The sequence below is a fragment of the Acomys minous genome (assembly GCF_964271855.1).
Source record: "Acomys minous genome assembly, chromosome: 12".
Taxonomy (NCBI): domain Eukaryota; kingdom Metazoa; phylum Chordata; class Mammalia; order Rodentia; family Muridae; genus Acomys; species Acomys minous.
The window spans coordinates 36916915-36937715 of NC_140493.1; the positions used below are offsets into that span (position 1 = coordinate 36916915).

At 40.4% G+C, this 20801-nt stretch overlaps 1 protein-coding gene across 3 annotated transcripts in view; it reads left to right on the forward strand.

Annotated features, from left to right (window-relative positions):
* Positions 1 to 20801, forward strand: part of COL14A1 (collagen type XIV alpha 1 chain) — a 197165-nt gene that overhangs the window by 106114 nt on the left and 70250 nt on the right. For all 3 annotated transcript variants that reach the window (XM_084747900.1, XM_084747901.1, XM_084747902.1), the window contains exons 23-29: positions 4153 to 4269; positions 11504 to 11650; positions 14643 to 14699; positions 17075 to 17214; positions 18257 to 18380; positions 18674 to 18817; positions 20245 to 20409. In XM_084747900.1, coding sequence (XP_084604026.1) covers positions 4153 to 4269; positions 11504 to 11650; positions 14643 to 14699; positions 17075 to 17214; positions 18257 to 18380; positions 18674 to 18817; positions 20245 to 20409 — 894 coding nt within the window. The remainder of the gene's footprint in view (positions 1 to 4152; positions 4270 to 11503; positions 11651 to 14642; positions 14700 to 17074; positions 17215 to 18256; positions 18381 to 18673; positions 18818 to 20244; positions 20410 to 20801) is intronic.

Consider the following 20801-nt stretch of genomic DNA (forward strand, 5'->3'; position numbering starts at 1 on the left):
TGCTACTCATCACCGACACACGTGAACACACACACACCACTACCACTGTCATTTATTGAATGTACATGTCACATCCCTCTAAGGACTTCTTATATTCTCGTATGGATTTTCGTGTTGAGATTTCCCACTAGGATCTGAACTTCTAGACACACATGGAGTTATGTAATGCTTTCTAAATTTCAGTAGACATGCTCCATTATTCTGAAATTCTTTATATTCCTCCTCACCATCTGTTGCATGTATTTCTTTAGATAAGCTTACATTTTTAGATCCAAATATTTAAAAAAGCATATATTTAAGATAAACACAAGATTTGTACTTTCAACACATAGTGAAGATAATACACAAATGAACATGATGTGACAGCATGCTGTACAAAATAAGCCTGTGTGCTATCAGTAGCATGTACCTTAGTCTTAAGACTTGTATAAAGAGATTATTTGAATGGAGACTTAACTGAATAGTGTATTAGTGATGGCCCTGGACAAAGTACATTCTCAGGGTCTGAAGCCTTCTCAGTTCTAAGATGAAGACAAAAATCATCCTATAGCAACTACGGTGTAGATGAAAGAGCTAATATATGCAAAGTGCTGTCATATTATGGCAGGCTCTCCATGAATAGCTGCTCCTATTGTTGCAATAATTGTTATGCTTGGCACGTATCTGATCCTTGTCTCAAATTGAATGATTAGTCAGATAAACAGAGTCATTCAAGAATTTGGCTTCTGTAAGACCAGGCTCCAAGATATCTTTCATTTCTTGTAGGGCCTGTCCTTTCATGAAAACGGGATTCCTAAATTTCCTTCTGTGAAATATTTTGACATCTTAATCAGTAGATACTGAATAAACCTTATCTAAAAAAAAAAGTGTTTCTTGTCATTGGGTGTGGTGATGTCACAGCATTTTTGTTTTGTTTTGTTTTCTGAGATAAGGACAGCCTTGGCTGGCTGTCCTGGACTCACTTTGTAGACCAGGCTGGCCTTGAACTCACAGTGATCCACCTGTCTCTGCCTCCCAAGTTCTGGGATTACAAGCATGTGTGCCAGCACACCCACCATTTGACACCTCAGCGTTTAAAAGGCTGATGCAGTAGGATCATCAATTTGCATTTGAGTTCTAGGTTAACTGGGGCTACATAAAAAGATCCTATATTAAAAATCACAAACCAAAACAAAAATAAAACAAAGCCAGTTGCAGTGGCATACACCTTTATTTAACCTCAGCTTTCAGGAGGCAAAAACAAACAAAACAAAACACCCATGAACACACACATCACAAAAACGTGATCTCTGCATTTGAGTATTCTGGGATGCCTTTAGCTTACGGTTCTGTCTCCTCCTTCACCACTGAGAAGACACTGTTTTCCTAGTCTGGTCACTAAGTATGTTCTTCTGCTGTGCTGTCACAGCAGCCCGCACCTCCCTCCTTATGCTGGAGCCTCCTGTGCGCATCACAGCATCTCCCTCCTTTATCCTTTACCCTTCCGGGTTACCTTTCTATCTCTACCACTTGTCATGTCTCAGGAACGATTTTTATTGCTGTCTTTTTGTGCCCTTATTTCTCCCTTAATCTTTCTTTTCTCTACTGGTAGGTATGTTTGACCATTTCAAACATATTTTTGAAAGCATTGTTTATTAAATTGTTTTATTCTCTTACCCCTTAAGTAAAAGTTAAACTTGTTTTCTTTCTTCCAAGTAAAACACAACCTCATACAGTGACACATAATTCAGTGCTTTTAGATCATTTTTAGCACGGTTGTTATAATGATCAATTTCCCTTTCTTGTGTGGGGAAGGAGCATTTCAATTGGTCTTGGGAAATGAGTCTTCACACTCTGCTTTAACAGTTCAGAACAGTATAAAGATGTCAGTTATGATTAGGGAAAGGTTATTTTACTATCTTAAGAAAACTAATTATGGAGTAATTTTATGAGTTATTTAAGAGAGAGGGTGACATAAAGGAAAAATTACTTGGAAGGGAGAGGGCATTTGGGGGAAACAAATGTGAAGCATCTGCTTTTGAATCTAAGTGATAAATGCCAAATGCTCACTTCCATATTGTCCTGGAGAAATCTTGCCACTGCTTTCCAAAATGATCCTCCATGCAGATTGGCATTTTTTTTTTTTTTGGTTCCTTGAGATTATGTTTTCTATAATTTTTATTGCGAAAAGGAAATGTAACATAGGGGTCTCTAGAGATATATTGTTAGATCTAGGTCATGCAGAAACAAAAGCAGTCATATGTGGCACACAGGAGTATTGAGAGTGGGGGAGGGGATTGGTTTCAGAGTGAAAGCGGCTTGAAGAGAGTGGCTGGGCGGGAACAGCAGCCATTCCTAGGAGGACCCGGTAGAGTCTGCTATGGCAGCCCTTCACTGTGGAAGCTTGCCTTGCAATTGGCAATTTATCAGTTGAGTTACAAAGCATTGACATTACAAAACCCACCTCAGTTATCAGTCTGATGTTACCGCCTTAGTCTAGTATAAAAGGCGTGCAGTGAGACCTAGAGGCCTCAGTGGGACTGGAAAGATTTATGGATGTCTCCGTTTTTGTTAAGTTCAGCCCCATGATAAAGAGAGGCACTGTGCCTTTAAGGACAGTTATTGGGTAAGCTATGTCCAGCCTAAGTTACTGCTATCTTATCTCACAATATAGAGATATCTTTAGTTAAAAACGACCACTATAAAAGGGCACAAAAGCAAGAGCTATACCCATCCCCCCACCTCTGTCAGAGAGGAAGTATCCGGTGACTGTTGAGTTGCCAGCATGCTTTGCCCATCTTCCAACTGGGCTCGGAACATTCCACAGAGAAATGATGGAAGTTACCTTCCACCTGAGTTTTTAATAGCACCTTCATTTCTTTGCACTTCCCCTGTCTCTCTGCAAGCCTGAGAGAGACTGCTCACTGTGATTCTGGCAACAGCAACAGCAACATAAGAACTCCCCTCCCTGAGATGACACCATGGAGTTTCTTCCTATGTTTTTTTATCTTGCTATTTGAGGCCTACCTGCCAAGGCTGTAGTACAGTATCTTGCATTCATACTAACCCCAGTAAAGTGTCTTTTTTTTTTTTTTTTAAAGAAAAGGGTATAACAGTCCACATTTAATATGTGCGATACGTGGATCTAAGAGGAAGGAGCCCAAGGGTGTTAAATAATTTCTTACATGTGGAGATTCTACATTTTAAAGTTTTAAAAATAGGTTCATTTTTTATTCCATTGTATTCTGTTTTGTTTTTGATTTTGCTTGACTAGTTTAATCACCGCACATATTTGTAGTTTTGTGGGTTTTCTTGACAAGATCTAGTTGGGAAATGAGGGTATTTTTTACCTTAAATATTTATCATGTTTTTTTTTTGTGTGTGGTGAGACTATTAAAAAAATCTGCTATTCTTTTGATTTCACAACCTGCAGTGTATTTTTATAAGTTGTAGCAGACCCACTGTGTAATAGACCCACTGTGTGTGATAGGACACTTGGCTTTATTCCTCTCTTAGTCAGAACAGCAAAGGAGCCTCTCTCTCTCATCTCCCAGTTTCCTGAGTGCTGCCAGCTTCTGGTAGCAAGCCCTCTTTCTCTAATTCTATGATATCACAATGGAGTATCTATTGCTATTTAAAATATCAAATCCTGTCTTTTGCAACAAAGTGTATGAGCCTAGAAGACACTGAGCCAATCACCTGACACAAAAGGACAAATGTCACACAGTGCTATGAAGCCAGCCTTGGTGAAGCCACTTTTGTTTGTATAACACACCCATACACACCCCATTTTTCCCTTTGATTTACAACATGGCTGTTCTCGTTTGCCTGTCAGTCCATCCTGTATTTGTATTGCATGGTCATTGTGAAACAGGTAGTTACTATGTCACCCCTTACTTTACACTCACTGAATCTTACCTTTTCCCAAAGAACATGTGTGTTCTTCATAAATATCAGACACTCTGCTTCATAGGTCTTCTTTTGCATAAGTTTACTTTAATGATTAAAATAATTACCTTCTGTTCTTCAACTTTTTGTGAGTTAAGTTTCCCAGTTCTGAGTCTGAAGCTCTGTATGGGATTTTTTTTTACCATAAATCACTTCTGGAACTGCGTGAGATTTGTGGCATTATCTGCAGTGTGACAACATAGTTCTGGTTCTGTTTTGTTACAGTGTTCTTGGGTGTGACAGAACTTCAAGCCAATCAGGTTGAAATGACAAGCTTGTGCGCTCGGTGGCAAATACATCGCCATGCCACAGCCTACAGGATAGTGCTAGAATCCCTTCAGGGTGAGTACACTTTTGTGAAGTATTTGCATGCTTGGTTCTGTGCAAATCATCGTGGACAGGTCACACCAGACTACAGCCCTGGTCTGAAAGATGCATGGTCAGGGCTCAGAGATGCAATGTGTGACATCGGACCAATTGGGCTAAATTCTTGACCTTTCCTCATATGTTAACAGATGTAACCATAGCACTGATGTATAGGGTTTTGTGAGCTATTCATTGAGAAAATGCATATAGAAGCTCATCTATTAATGCTTTGCACCCAGCGAGCTCCTAAACAGTGTGAGCCTCTGTTGGTCTCAGGACCCAAATGGTCAGAACTAGCGTACATTCAAATTGCATGGAGGTAGCATGGTGTTATCCACTCCTGGTGACCAGCCTCAAACAGCATGCTTTCCTGGGTGTTTGTTTGCCTGGTGGTAACTGGTGAGCCCATTCTCATTCCGGGGGAGGCATCATGTACCTTTATCACTGTGGGCAAGTTGTTCATGTAAAATTCTACAGAGCACCAATGATTTGAAACTTTACTCTCAAATGGAAACACTAAAACTCTCTCTCTCTGCCCTCATTATAAACACCAAAGACAACAAAAAGCTGCCCCTCTCCTGAGATGAGTAGACATCTTATGGTGTCAACATGGACACAATTCAGCAAATGAAATAGAAATGAGAATTACTATGAATAATTTTATAGAAAAATATAAAACAAGGACATTTTATTCCCGGGGATTACATGAGACAATAGAACATCACAAGTGAATAGTTTTATGTTCCACACTTGATATGAAAGGTATTTTAAAAATGTAACCTATTTTTTTTTCTGAACAAGTCATCTTGGTTTCCTCCATTAAGAAAAAAAGAAAGTAGAAAGAACTATTTTTTTTTCAGTTAAGAATGGGGTTACTAGCCCACAACTTTGGCTTCACCTACATTCAAAATAAAGAAATACTTTTGACTCAAACCATAAAGTAGAAAAATATGGTTTAGTAGTCTGGTGTGACCACTTGGAAACACATCTATAGATAATGAGATGCAGTAGAAGGAACATTCTAGGAGAATTTCCTGTCAGCTCCAGCCAAGATAATGTCTCCATAGGCTTATGCCACCATGCCCTCGATCCTCCGTGTGTAATATAAACCTGACATTGTCTACACGTACAGAAGTTTAAAATAGAATAAACAGTGAAGACAAGAAAAGCTTTGAAAAAAAAAGATATAAATCTTGTGGTTGCGTGAAATATGTGTTATGGATGCTTAAGCCAAAGAGACGGAAGATATGCTTACTATGCGTGGAGGAACAGCTACAGTATTTGAGTGATATTTCATGTCTCTTTATGATCATGCTTAATACAGAGGGTTAAAACTGCCCCACAATAATTTATCTTTATATATGGTTTAGGAACTTATGAAGAAAATGTAAGTTCTCATAAAAATATTTAACCGTTTAGGTTGACAAAAATATGTAGGGAAGTTAGCTTCATCAATGAAATCAATACGTTTTAGAAGTATTTTTATTCAAGATTTTAGCAGAATGTATTTTGCAGAAAAGCACTGAGATTCTTTATCAGAAGATATGACTACTGTGTACAACTGTTGAACGGATAATACCAAACCACAGTGAGTTCTGTTTTAAGCCTAGATCTTTGGTAGCCACACATGAGTCAAAATGCATAAGACTTTTGCACACCTTCAGAATTATTTTCAGGCTGCAAGAAACCTTTCAGACAGAATAGCTGTAGTCTTAAACAAGGATGTATAGACGAGTTGTTTCATTTACTTCCCATCCACTTTTGTGGCTGAGGGATTCAGGAGCCGAGTTAGCCCTCAGTGGTATTTGTCAGCAACAGGTTCGAATCATGAGCTGCTGAAAAGAAAGTTGAGAGGGGGTGCAGAGGTAGCTATAGAGAAGACATTTTTGATATTTTAACTGATAGACTTTAGTTCAAAGACTTGGGTTCCATCTTCAGAGGGGGAAGAATGTGGTGGGGCACCTTCGTCTTGCAGAGAGATGTGCTTGCTGCTCTGAGTCACTGTCTGTTGAGGACTTGTGGTAAGATGGCCATCATTGCGGTGTGAGGTTGAGATCCAGATTTTGACCGTGTAACATATTTCACTGGCTACATAACTACCTGTGCAGGAATCTCTCTCACTCTGTCCCAGGCAGAGGAGCTACCTTGTTTTAGGGGAAAAGTTCCATGGTAGGTCAACTTGTTGCTGAATGCTTCAGTCCAGTTTCTATTGTTGAGTAAGCATTATTTTTTCCTCATGTGTTCCCCGTGGTCCGATCATGTTCACCTTTATTCTGATGGAAAGTCAGTAGAGCCGTGCCTGCTGTAACATCAGAGTCTCGTCAGCTCTCTTCCCTGAGCTTCAGCCTCTTCAAAAATTAACTTCACTCGAAACGATTAACTGTGACAGTTACCTGCATAATTTCCATGGAGTTGCAAGCAAGCTAGGCAGGATGCACCACTCAAACTTGTTTATTCCATTTATAGAAACCAAAATAAAGGGAGTTATACAAAAGGATCAGTTTATTGGCTCATCTATTGAGAGGCTTAGACATGGCCGACTTCAGGCACAGCTGGGTGTAGATGTCTGAGCAGTCCTTGAGATGGAGTCTTGCTCCGTCCTCCTCCTCCGCTGCTTTTCATCCTTAGCCAGGCTTTGTGATGGGGCTCCATCGGATCCAGAGTGACACCCTTCCAGTTTCTAGCTTCATGGGTGTGCTGAACAGAGGGTTTTCTTTTTTCAATATTTCCAACAGATGTCCAGAAACTGAGTCATACTGGCCTGGTCTGATCACAGGCCCCTAAATCTGTCATTGAGTGCACAGGAATGAAATAAACAGACTGGTTGGACCTGCTTGCTTTCCCCAATGGTGTCTGGTGGCAACAGCCAGGAACAGCAGGGTGGTACTTAATGCTGTTCAGATTATAAGCACCAAGAGGGGGAGGGAGGGGGGATCCAAAGAAAGAAGGATCGGATTCAAGGATGGGAAGCACAACCAATCTGCTTGTGTAAACATAAGGACATTCTTATGGCTAGGAGGGGGGGGGGGACAAGGTCCATCTGGGAGAAGACTGAAATAAAACTTGCCAGTTATCCATTCGCCAAATCCAGCCTTTGGTTAATTCTGGCATAGATCAAAGTAAGAGACTTTTAGTTGGTTTTGCTAGTTCAGACCTCTATGAGAGCCCCCCCTCTCCTGCCCCCTCCCATGTATTTTCAAGTTCTTGCGGTAGCTAAGGTTGGAGACAACATTTTTCTTTGAGTTCATGTCATAAAGGCCCAGATAAGATGCCTCCTAGACAGCTCGCATAACTTGGCAAATTCGTGTAGACTGCTTAAGAAAGAGTTCAAAGAGGGCATCACCCCACTTCTCCTCCTTTTAGGTGTGAGATGCCAATTGAGTGGTAGCATCTGTTACTAAAGCTAGAGAATTGTAGTCTATGGGAACAGCTACCTTACCAAAGACCAAGGCTCAAAAGAAAGGTTACCCAGAGTCTATTACAAAATCAAACTGTCTGATGCAGAGGCATGATGACTAGGGGTCAGGCATTTGAGAGACCCAGGAAAAGAAAGCATCTTTTTTTCAATTTTATTTTATTTTATTTTTAATTCTGACAATTTTATTTTTAAGAAAAGCCCAGTTTTTCCACCCCGTTGGCTGTGAATTTGCCTTGGTTGACAAAGACAATCTCTCTGCTGAGTGTGTCAGTGTGTTTCAGAATTTCTAAAGCCACTCTTACAAAGCCCTTCAGATTTGTTTCTGTGGAGGGGTAAACGGTAAGGACTCCCTTTCCAGTGACTCTCCAGATGCTTACAGGGTCCATGGGAGTGGTGTCTTCAGTGAATTCAGTTCGAAAGAAAGTATTTATGTCATAAAATTCTCACACAATCCTGGTCCTTATCCTGAGTATCCTCTGCATGTGGCTTTCTGCAGCCAGCCACCCAAGGCACTTTTTTGGGGAATCAAAGTGGTGAAATCATTATCAATGCAATTACAATCTAGAGAATGTAGATTCTTAGGAATAAATGCACATATATAGACCATTTTACCCAAGTAAACTGAATTAACTTTCTAGCTTGGATAGAGGGATTAAAAGGATTAGTCATTATTTGATCAGTTTAGATTTTGTTTTCCTTTAAGGCAAAGCCATTAGGCTTGAACCACACATGCCAAAAGCAACACGTGCACAGCTTCCATCATGCAACCCCTCTTTGTTAGTGTTGGGAGTCAACTAATACTATGTGCCATGATTTTAATATATCCATTCCAATTTTCCGAGGGTGCCTGGGTTTATTTTTTTCTTTCAGTAAAGCCCATTAATATCCTACTTTCTAGCATCTTTAAGAAGTACACCCATATCCATGGGAAATAGGAAAGGGCAGAAAAAGACCATTTCTGTAGAGGATTCCCTGGGGGAATCCCTGGAAAGTTTTTGCGGTTATAGCTCTTTATACTCCAGACATAGGATTCAGGAAATAGTTGTATCATGTTCAGCTTACACTTCTAGACAGTTTCAAAGGATGCTAGGGGGTAAAAAAATTTTTGGGGGTTTCTGAGCCTTGGAACCACAGAGTAAACTTGGAAATCAGCAAAGTCAAGCACCGGACTTTACTGTGTTTGTTTTGTTCACAGTAAAATAGAATCTTATAAAACGTGAACCATTTTTAAATGTAAGTGTTATTATCACAGGGGGAGGCTGTTTGGAGGTCCTAGAACAGCTTTGTGGAGCTGGCTCTCTTTTTCTATGTATAAGTGAGCTCTAGGGATCAAACTCCCATCCACCAGGTGTGCAGGACAAGCATCTTTGCCATCTGAGCCATCTTGCTGGCCCGGTAGCAATGCTGTTCACTCTATCATTACAAATGCTGTATGAGAAGTGACTAAAGCAGACAGTGTTTAACTGTGAACAGATGTATTTGGCTTTCTTTTTGTGCTACTGAAGGTACACCCCAGGCCTCTCACATGCTACAGAAGCCCTGAGCATACTCTCAGTCCTACGCAAATATAGTGATAAGTACTACTTTATAGAGCTCACTTCTGAAATTCTTTAATACTCAAAATATTCATAAATGAATTTCAAATGTCATTTACCAAATGACTTGACTTTAAAGAGGTCAAGATTGTTCCGTATCCAAAATTCAAAAATAATGTTTATTATGATACATAGCTGGGCTGGGGATTGTAGTAACTTGTTACTGTTTCTTGCCTCCAGTTTTTTTTTTTTTTTTGGCCTAAGATTAAGGATAATTCTAAATGATGTAAATAGAATGGCTTAATATACATAAAATATTTATGGTAGTTCTTGGCCCATGATAAGGATTCATTGGGTTTCTTGGCTGTTGACATTTGTGGGGGCGGCTATCATTCGACAGCAAACATGGAGCCTGAAATAAAACAGGGTGTCAATAAATGATGAATATGATTAAGCCAGCACCACTGGTCCCAGAACCCCAGGGTCAGCACTGATGCTTCCGGAGAGGTATAGCAATTTGACTGTGGTTACGGGAAGAGAGAACGGGACCAACGGCTACTCCTCCAACGTTCTCTATGCCTCCACCATGGTTATGATACATGACTGGCTGTACGCGACACAACTCCCTGACAGAACGGAAAGGACCTGATTTCCGGTGACTGGGAGACAACACTCCTTCCTGTCTCTTTGGCCTTAAACCACTTAAGCACCATGTCCTGTTTCCTTTTTAAAATTATGTTAAGAATACACAAATGGGGTTTTCATAGTGCAAGCAGAGAGTTTAGAAAGGGCATACTAAGCTTGCTGAGTCTCCTTCATGATAGAAAGATATCACGGGTGTGAGTTAAAAATCAACGCTGGAGCTGGGTGTCGTATGCTTTTTAAAAAAAACAGTTAATTAATTTATTCACTTTACATCCTGATTGTAGCCCCGCCCCTCCTCTCCTCCAGGTGCCCCCTTCTTTTCTCCCCTCCCCTCCCTTACTCCTCAGAGAAGAAGACATCCCACTACCAACCCACCCCAGCACATCAAGTCGCATTATGACTGAGCACATCCTCTTCCCCTGTGGCCTGGAGAGGCAGCCCAGCCAAGGGGAGTGATTGAAAAGCAGACAACAGAGCCCATGTCAGAGACAGTCCCTACTCCCCTTACTAGGGGGCCTACATGAAGCCAGAACTGCCCATTGCTTATATCTGTGTAGGGGGCTTAGGTCCAGTCCATGCATGGTCCTTGGCTGGTGCGTCACTCTTTTTTTTATTATTATTAATTTATTCTTGTTACATCTCAATGGTTATCCCATCCCTTGTATCCTCCCATTCTTCCTTCCCTCCCATTTTCCCCTTATTCCCCTCCCCTATGACTGTTCCTGAGGGGGATTATCACCCCCTGTATATGCTCATAGGGTATCAAGTCTCTTCTTGGTAACCTGCTGTCCTTCCTCTGAGTGCCACCTGGTCTCCCCCTCCAGGGGACACAAGCCCTTATGCACCCTGGTTAGCTGGCTCTGTTGGTCTTCTTGTGTAGCTCCTGTCCCCTCTAGGTTCTTTTATACTTCCCCCTTCCCTAAGCTTTGCCCAATGTTTGGCTGTGAATTTCAGCATCTATTTCCATCTGCTTCTGGGTGAAGCCTCTCAGAGGACAGCTATGCTAGACTCCTGTCTGCAAGCATAGGAGAGTATCCTTAATAGTGTCAGGGGTTGGCTCTCTTCCATGGGGTGGATCATGGGTTGGGCCAGGCATTGGTTGGTCTCTCTGAGAAGCCTCTACTGTCCTGGTAATGCATGCTTTTTTGAGAGCAGATTCTAACTGCAGTGTCTTGGATCAGTGTTTAGAAGGGAATCCTGTTGGATGATCTTAAATTGTACAGAGTTAATGACCCTTGTTTTTATGACATCCTATGATCATGTGAGTATGTTCTGGTAAATGAAGCTTAATAAAGGGATTTTAGCACAACAGATCAGTTAAGACACATGTATATAATTATGTACAGTAATAGCCCTTCATTAAGTAAAGGTTTGACCTTGGCGATTTTTAAATAATAAGCCTTATTTTTGTCCACATTAAATCTAATTTTCAACAGAAAAAAATCTAGTGGGTATATAAAAATCTTTACCTGGAGATACAATACTGCAAATAAATATAAATCTTGGGGTTGAATGATACAGGTTATTCCTATTATTCATTTGAGAAGGTAATAAATGAAGTAATAGCTATTTATTTATTTATTTTAGTATGCTGTGTTTGCTTTTGTTGTAGATACACAAACACAAGAATCCACCTTGGGAGGAGGTGTAAATAGACATTGCTTCTATGGACTTCAGCCGGATTCAGAGTATAAAATCAGTGTTTACACAAAGCTCCAGGAGATAGAGGGACCAAGTGTGAGCATCATGCAAAAAACACGTAAGTCCAAACATCTTCTCCTGGTCCCCCTCAAAAGAAACAAATAGCATATTGATATGGCCCACTCTGCCTAGAAAAATAATAGCTATTGCTGCCCAGGAGTATGGGCAATGCACTTTTTTTTTTTATCCACCCCAAAATTGTTTGCAATGTCCTGCTGCTGTTATCAGTGTATTTTCATTTCCATTCTCTTTATGTTGCCTGAGGGACCACAAGGCCATCTGATGGCAAAAAGCTAGAAACAATGTTTTGCATTGTGATCCAAATGCGTAAGAAGCATTCATGGTATGTGGTGTGTGAAATCGAGTTTGAGGACAATGCCATATTACCACAGCAGTGAGGGCGGGCTCGGAGCCAACATGTCCCAACTGGCTGACCCTGGAGTTATTGCCTCCTTAAGAGACCCTTGTGCTGCTTTTCACGCTGGCCCAAGATCTGATGTGTGGAATGGGAAAACAAAGTATAAAATTAGAACAATGCACTTCTTACATTTTCCAAAGAATTGAGGGTGTCAGCTCCTTTGAGTAGATTTTAATAAAAAGTTCCAGACATGAAGGCCACAGCCATTAAAATGGATAAAATAGATTTAATAGTAGTGACCTGGGGGTGGTGGTGTTTGTATGCCTAACTCAGTATCTCTAATTTAAATTCAAATTTCCAAGGATGGGCATCTGAACAGGTGGTGGGTGGTGGGATTTACTTCTGTTTCTGTATGGCATTTAGAAAGAACTACCACCTTGTATAGGTCTTCCAGTCTCTAGGACCATGGGGAAAGAAATTATAGCCAACATATTCTTTTAAAAAGCACTGGATGATCTTGCGTGTAATAGCTCACGCCTTTAATTGAAGCACTCCGGAGGCAGAGGCAGGGGGATCTCTATGAGTTTCAGGCATAGTGAAATGGTTTAAAAATATTCATGAAAATATTTGAATATTTAATTATGTACAAGTTGAATCATGTAAAATTTTAATGTAGAAACTTTATTTCACAGTAAATATATTTAACATTTTATACATGTGTTTTGGTCACAACTGATAGCCACAGAGCAATTTCTCTGGACCTTTGCTTAAAAAATATTTAAAAGTATATTTTGAAAATGTTGGACATCTTTCAAATACAGTCCATGTACCTTCCTGGTGCCAATGTGCTGGGAGCTGTTAATTGCTGGGTCCTCAATCTTACAGGCCAAGCTACTTGCTCATGCTCAGTGCTTGTCTGACTGTTAAAAACAATTGACTTAGTGACCCCTGGCCTACTGTAGTATCCCCCTAACTTAATCTCACAACTGCTAGCTACCAATCCAGGGTTAATTCCAATTGGGATCTCTTAGTTTGATGTAAATATTTCCCAGATATGGAAGACATTTGTCTTCTCGTCGCTTCCATCTGTTGGCTCTAGTTCAACTTTCTGAAGCAATGCAGATCGGGACTGTCTGTCGGCTATGTGGCAGCCCCTCATGTGGTTGAAGATAGGGACCATCTGTGTGCCACGTAGAGTATAAACACGTGGCACCAGTATGTGTGCTATTATACCCAAGAGATTCTTTCACCAGATGTTTTGCTCAAACAAGCTTCCCCTTGATTTGATTCTGAGTTTATTGATGAAACTGAGGACATGTCTCAATCTTCTATATTAAAGAAAATGCTTAATAGTAAAAATGACCCATTAGTCCCAAGTTGTTTAAAATGCATAAACCAAGCTTTGGGAGCATTTGTAGTGATCTAAGGAAAGCTTTGCAATCATACTTTTAGTATTAGAAACTCTTTTTTTCTCTTCTCTTTCCTTTTAAATTTTAGAATTCTCAAAAAACTTAAAAAACTCCTAAAAAGGACAGTGATTCATATACTCATAACAGAAGAGCAGCAACATACAAATTGCATTTTCTCTCATTCTTTCTTCAAGAGAGACATATTTCTACCACTGTGGTTTCTTCCAAAAAAGCCTTTTATTTTGCTCACAAATGAGACCCTGCCATGGTGTCCTATGACTTGCTTTGTTTCACATAATAATTAGTTCATGGGCATTTTTTCTTTATCAGTAATGTGCAGTTACCTCATTCTTTCATGTTGACTTATTCATGTCACGTAGATAATTTAATTTTATTGAATCTCCGATTAGAGGAGACTACAAAACATATCTTTTGTTATGAAGGAATTCTCTTTATAACATCTGTCAGAGCTTGAATTCTTCCAGCTGTTGGCTGCTTGAAGCTGGAGTTCCCCTTTATGAGAGGCCGTTATTAGTAGAGGGGTTTCCCAAATGTTAAACTGAGATAATAAGTTTTCTTTTTGCTTTTTTCTAAATCTTCAGTGTTAGGTATCAATAAAAATGGAAGATAAAATATTCTTTTATTGTTACCTAGCAGTACTACAACTCCTTGGTGTTTTGCTCTGTGTGTTGGCAATGAAAGCCAGTCTTTTCTCTAACTGGACTCAGGTCATCTGCTTGGGGCAGGTTGAAAAGATCTGATCACACTCTAGCCCCTAAGTGTTTATTTTTGGTCCTTAGAACTGAGAGACTTCTTTCTGGATGCACACGGAACAGAGAGAGTTGAATCAAATTTTTGTTTGTAACTGGCGTCTTTGGGGACACGGGGTGGGAAGGGTTGGAAGTGTCAGGAACCAAAGACTGATGGTCAATGCTTAAGCAGAATGGAAATGAAGTGCATTGTGTATGTGAAAACATCCAAAACCTACATCTCACAGAGGGCTTGGATTTCTGCCTTAAATCAACATCAGGACCACTTTGTAGTTGGCAGTTTGATTACATCAACTCCTGCTGGGCAGCCTGAATGAGGGCAGAATGGCATGTCAAGCCTTTGGTGTGGAATGAAAAGACAGGCTGTGACTAGTTTATAGCACTCATTTAATTCTCAAAGAAGGCACTTATCCATGTCATGGATGACCTTGAGTAAAGATTTACTGAATAACATCCCTCTGTTCCTTAGAGATGAGACAGCTAATGAGTGCTCTTTGTCCCTTTCCCACCCAGAATCACTTCCTACAGAACCACCAACTTTTCCTCCAACCATTCCACCAGCGAAGGAAGGTAAGAGAACAGTAACAACAATGCTATTCTAAATTGATTAGCTCATAGTACTCAAAGCTGAGTAAAAATGTTGATGCATTTTCCTCAATGCAGTCTACACAGCAACTTCTGGTACTATGAAAGCTAGTCAACAGGAAGGAAGCTTCCTGGAAGTACAAAAAATGATTTCTCCATGTCCTGTGGCCACAGTGTGTGCTGTCTTGAGCAACAGGGTCTACCATCAGGTCCTGGTGGCAGCCAGGAACAGTAGGAATAGCTTGTATTGTTCTGGAGACTTCCAGGATACCTTTGACCAACAACTGGAGAAGAGGTATCCCACATATGGACCTGGGCTTTTTATTTGAAAACAAAGAGTATATAAAATGTTATTATCAAATTTACACTGGATACTCATTAAGCAAGTATCTAAAGTTAGGGAAAACGCTTAAGGAAGAAAATTAAAGACACACCACTATATCCTAAGTTATATTCTTCACGCATGTTGATGAATTTTCTTTTATTGTAAGCAAATGTTTCATTAGTAAAATTTAAAATAAATTTTGCTTTCATTTTGAAGATGAAACTTGATGCTTATTTCTTCTTTCCTTGGAAACAGAGGGCATGGTTTCCTTTCCTGCTTATCATTAGAACATGTGTAAGCCTCTTCAGGCTTAGAGTCAGACTATGAATCTATAATATTATATAAGTCACATGAAAGTCAGGAAGGCCAGCTCACAGGATCTCACTGGACTGTTACCTGGCTGGAAGAGGATTTATCTTACTGTGTGGACAACTGACAGGAATAAAGTCCCTACAGAAAGAACTGGAATTTTTTTTTTCTCGAAGAAAGCAGAAAGGCAAATTATTTCATAGAGTATTTGTATGCAAGTGAACTAAGGTGAAAAGGCTGAGGTTTCTGAAGAGCAAATTGTGTGTTGCATCATAAAACACAGTCAAACATGAGAACCCACAGTAACAGAGGGACAGAAGGATGGACCATGAGAAACCACTTAGAGAGGACTCTGAGAGGGGCCTTTCAATGGAGAAGATTCTGGCTTATGCTATTGTGTGCCATTTTTATTACGCTGACATCCATAACTACAATTGATGACGGTTTCCTTCTGCTAGCATCGTTGGATATTTTTTGACATGTATCAGTGGATGGTAAAGTGGCATAGGCTTTTTGAGTAATGTAGGAATTAAAGTTTGCTTATGTTTGTTCACAATGAATTCTAGATTTTCTAAGAGCAGGGTCTCATGTTGTTTAGGCTGGCATCAGTCTTGTCATTAGCTAAGAATGACTGTGAACTTGTGAGCCCCCTTTCTCTACCTCTCCAATGTCAGGTTTATAGACATGGGCCTCCACGTGCTGTTTTATGTGGTGCTAGGGATGAAACTGAAGGCTTTGAGCATGCTGGGTAGTCACTCTAGCTACTGTACCATGTCTTCTGTTCTTTAAAAAAAAAACCCAGAAATACCAATCATTACCAATAAAGACTTGTGAGCCAGATGTTGGGGTGAAAACTTATTAGCTCAGAGAGGCCGAGGAAGCACCCAACTGACCCTCCTACTCAGCTGGCATCCCAGAAGGAGAAGTCTCTTCTTACTTGATGTCCCAGAAGCAAAGAGACCTAAAACCTCTCTCTCGCTTTCTTTCTCCACGCTGTCTTAAATACCCTTCAATGCAATGCCCCTCTTTTCTGTTTGATTCTGGCTCCACCTCATGACCTAGGATTAACTATATTTAATCCTGTTTACAGAAAGCTCTTGGATTAAAGGTGTGTGCTAGGGTTGAGCCACTCCACAAGTTTACAGTAAACCAAAAGCTAGCTCTAGGATCAAAGACTAAGGCACACGACAATTAGAAACAGGTTTTTTACAGTTTACAATCTCTGAGTTCACAATGGGATCAAATATCCTGCAACAATCCCCAATCCAAATTGTAGTGGATTCCACTGTATCACATGCCCTCCTCCCCGGCTTGATTCCTCCAGTATTCACTCAACCTCAACTGATGACAGCGTGCACCGTGTGGTTGCACAGGCTTATTCCCTGCTGGTGGTCAATAGATACTGCTTGCTGCTCTCTTTGGTCTCTACATCCCTTTCACCCCCATTTCTCCTATTCCTTATTTTCACTCTTTGCCATGATTGCCAGATTTATTCCCTCCCAGTTCTCACATGCTCAGTGGAAGCTTTTCAGTCATAAATAAGAGCTTTGGGTATGAAAGGGAAATGATGGTGATGAAGTCTTAGCAGGTGAATCTTAATAGATTAAGCTTTTCCTTTTGGAAAAAAAGCTTTAGTTTTTAGATAGCAACTGTTACCTGTCTTCTGGCTTGTTAAAGATGTTATGTTCCTCTTACCTCTGACTCAAAATATATTTTTGGTCTTCAGTATGTAAAGCTGCCAAGGCAGACCTAGTGTTCATGGTGGATGGATCCTGGAGTATTGGCGATGATAATTTCAATAAGATCATCAATTTTCTGTATAGCACAGTGGGAGCCCTGGACAAGATTGGTGCAGATGGGACTCAGGTAAGGCTAACCAGCTAATCGTTACATTACCCTGTGCATTCAAAAACGATTTCTTAGTCTCTTCCTGTGGCCACTTGTCGGGGGAATGTAATGAAAGAACTGTGAGGATGGAATGCTAGTCTGTATAGACGTGGCCAACCTGTAGCTCACGGGATGCATGCATCCAGGGTTGCTTTGATGCAGCCCAACAGATTTGTAGATGGCAGCCTCCTATTGCAATCTCAAAAGGCTGGATGTCCCTGAAAGAGCTACTGTGATCAACAGGTTACAGCTGGCAGACTAGTAGGGGGTGTTTCTTTTATATTAAGGCAGAATATCTCCTTTATGTATACTGTTTTCCCTGCCCTCAAGGGCCTGGCAGTCTTGAAAGTCAGGGGCCTGGTCACGGTCACCTACGTTTAAGGATCATGCGGAATGTGAAACTACATCATTTATTCAACAGATATTCACAGTTAAGTATCCCAAAATATGAAACAGTCAACTCAAAACTGCCCCGTGGTAGCACAGGAGTAGAAGTAAAATGTAGGAAATTAGGATAGAAAGGTCCGTGCAGCAGTGAGTGACATCACGTATTTTGAAATAGCATGTACTTGGCTTTAGCTGTCTGCTCTGCCCGTGACCACATGTATGACTTTGTCCTTCCTGCTTGATTTCATGTGACTCAGTTTTCTCCTGAGTACAGTAGGTGGAACCATTGTAGCTACTTTATGTTTGTGTCACAGGAAGCTCTTATAAAGAATACAACCCTGATTCTCTGGCACAGCCAGTTATCAGATTTAGGAGGTCAATTTTTTTTTTTAACTTGTCAGATGAAGTGGCAAAGCCCCTACAGATATTAGGAAGACTTTCTAAAACTTCCGGTTCTTAATAAGTACCTAGAACTTGAAATTCAATTTGCCTTCAAATTTGACATTTAATCATATGACATTTTAATGGGTGGATTTGTCTAAGGAACAGATTTAAACAGTGGGTGATACTGTGTGTTTTCTGACCCCATGGAAGTCCCTATCTGTGTAAAAGTGTGGGCACCCTCTGTCTCCAGGTGGCCATGGTTCAGTTCACTGATGACCCCAGGACAGAATTCAAACTGGATACTTACAAAACCAAAGAGACACTTCTTGATGCAATTAGACACATTTCCTACAAAGGAGGAAATACTAAAACAGGTAAGAACCAGACAGACAAATACTGAGAAAACAACGCCCAGCTAAAGCTCACAATAATCATGGAAGACTTTCCGATGACTTTGTCATGAGACTTGCTTACTTGTTTCGGTGCCGAGGATGGAACCCAGGGCTTTGCACATGCATCACAGGTACTTCCCGTTTCTGTTGCAGCCTTGGCTCCCAAGACACATAATTTTTAATTGTCCTCATTGATGTAACAACCATGTCCCACTCTTTTCTGTCCAAGAACGCAAATGGAGGTGGGAAATGCAACTGTTGATTCTTTGTTTCAGGAAAAGCTATCAAGCACGTTCGAGATACCTTATTTACTGCAGAGTCAGGCACAAGGAGAGGAATCCCAAAGGTTATTGTGGTTATAACTGATGGAAGATCACAAGATGATGTCAACAAAATCTCCAGGGAGATGCAAGCAGATGGTAAGGTTACCAGTTATTCAGTCATGGGTACCAAAAGCAATGATGGCATTAAACGCACATTCCTATCAGCCTAATTAAATATCTTCTGGTGGATGGTACAGTTTCTTTTAAAATACCTTTACAATTCTGCAACTGGGTGTTTTTATTAGAGAAACTCTATGATTTTTAATAGCAAGGTTCCCTGTCTAAGAGATCCAGCAATGAGCTACAATATTGTTAAAAGGACCACTTTAGAAGTCAGGTATATTGGCACACACCATTAATCTAGTACTCGGGAGGCAGAGGCAGTGGATCTCTGTGAATTCTAAGCCAGCCTGATCTACAAATTGAGTCCAGTACAGCCAGGGCAGTTACACAGAGAAACTTTGTCTCAAAAAACCAAAAAAAAAAAAACCCAAAAAACAAAAACAAACAAACAAAAAAAACCACACACAAAAAAACCAACCAACCAACCAAACAAACAAACAAAAAACAAACCCAAAACACTCTAAACAGCCAAGGAGAGGAAGAAATGCACTGTAGAAACTCCCTGTCTCCCTGTAAAATAAATGTTCTCACAGGACGGCTGTGAAGATTCAGTTATATAAAATGTGTGTGCTGATTTGTTTCGATTGTGAACTTGACATAATCAGGAATAATCTAGAAAGGGCAGCTCAATGAAAATATGTTTAAATCAAGTTGGTCCACGGGCATTCCCATGAGGGGTTTTCTTCTTAGTTGGGTTAGTGGAGGTGGGATGATCCCGGCTGCATGTGGGTGGCACTACTTCATGGTCTGGGCCCTGAAGCGATAGAGGAGACAGTGAGCCTAGCACTGGCATGTGTGTATTATGTACTCTGTCTTCCTGATGATGGTGGCTGCAGTATGACCAGGACCCTCACATTCCTGCTGCTGTGATGCCCCTGCTGTGATGGACTGTCACCCGGAACTATGAGACAGAATAAACCCTTTCTCTCCCAAGGTGTCAGGTGTTTTGTCACGGGAAAGAAACCAATACTTAAACACTTAACTGCCAGTTTCTACATGGTGAGCCAGTTTAGGCTGCTAGGCTTTAAGTTATACTTCTGAAGGGAAATTATTCTGTTTAAATACCACCTCATGCCACAGATGTCAAAAATAACTATTAAAAATATGCAACAGTAAATATATTACTCCAATGGGGACCATTCTGGCTCATTTACCAACTGGGGCTTTAGCTTTATTGTTTTGTTTTGCTTTCTAATGGAAAACTTCTTTAAGGGATGAGGGAATAATTCTCACATAATGAAATATGCACATGAAGAATTCTGATGCACAGTAAAGAATGAATTAACCACTCCTAGTGGGCTTTCTAAACAAGAACATCTTAGACATCTGGGTATCCAGCATCTTGCCTTGTATTTCACTAAGTTAAAACTAATCAGAAGTCTGCTGTGTGTCTGTTGCAGGGTACAACATCTTTGCCATCGGTGTGGCCGATGCGGATTACTCTGAGTTGGTTCAGATTGGCAGCAAGCCCAGCGCACGTCACGTCTTCTTTGTGGATGACTTCGACGCCTTTAAGAAAATTGAAGATGAATTAATTACTTTTGTCTGTGAAACTGCATCAGCAAGTTAGTTTTTTAGAACTTGTGTTCATAAGTATTATTTAAAAATCTAAAATATCTAATAATGGTTAAATAAGGAGTTCCATATGGAGCTGAGGAAGAACTAATGGCTCCAGGGTTGGTTATTGTGCAGATGTTAAGGACTGTGGTTTTGCGCATACGAGGTAAACATCCTCTCTCCTGCCTTTAAAGGTTTAGGTTGATGAAGATCTTCCAAAGTTGACAATGTGCATTAAACACGGGAGTGCGAGACAGGATGATAGGCCCAAGTTTGAGGCCAGCTTGAGATATGTAGTGAATATCAGCCAAAGTTACATAGGAAGACCTTGTCTTAACAAACCAAAACCATAGCAAACAAACAAATGTAGGAAATAGTTTTCTAAGATGTCTTAATCAGA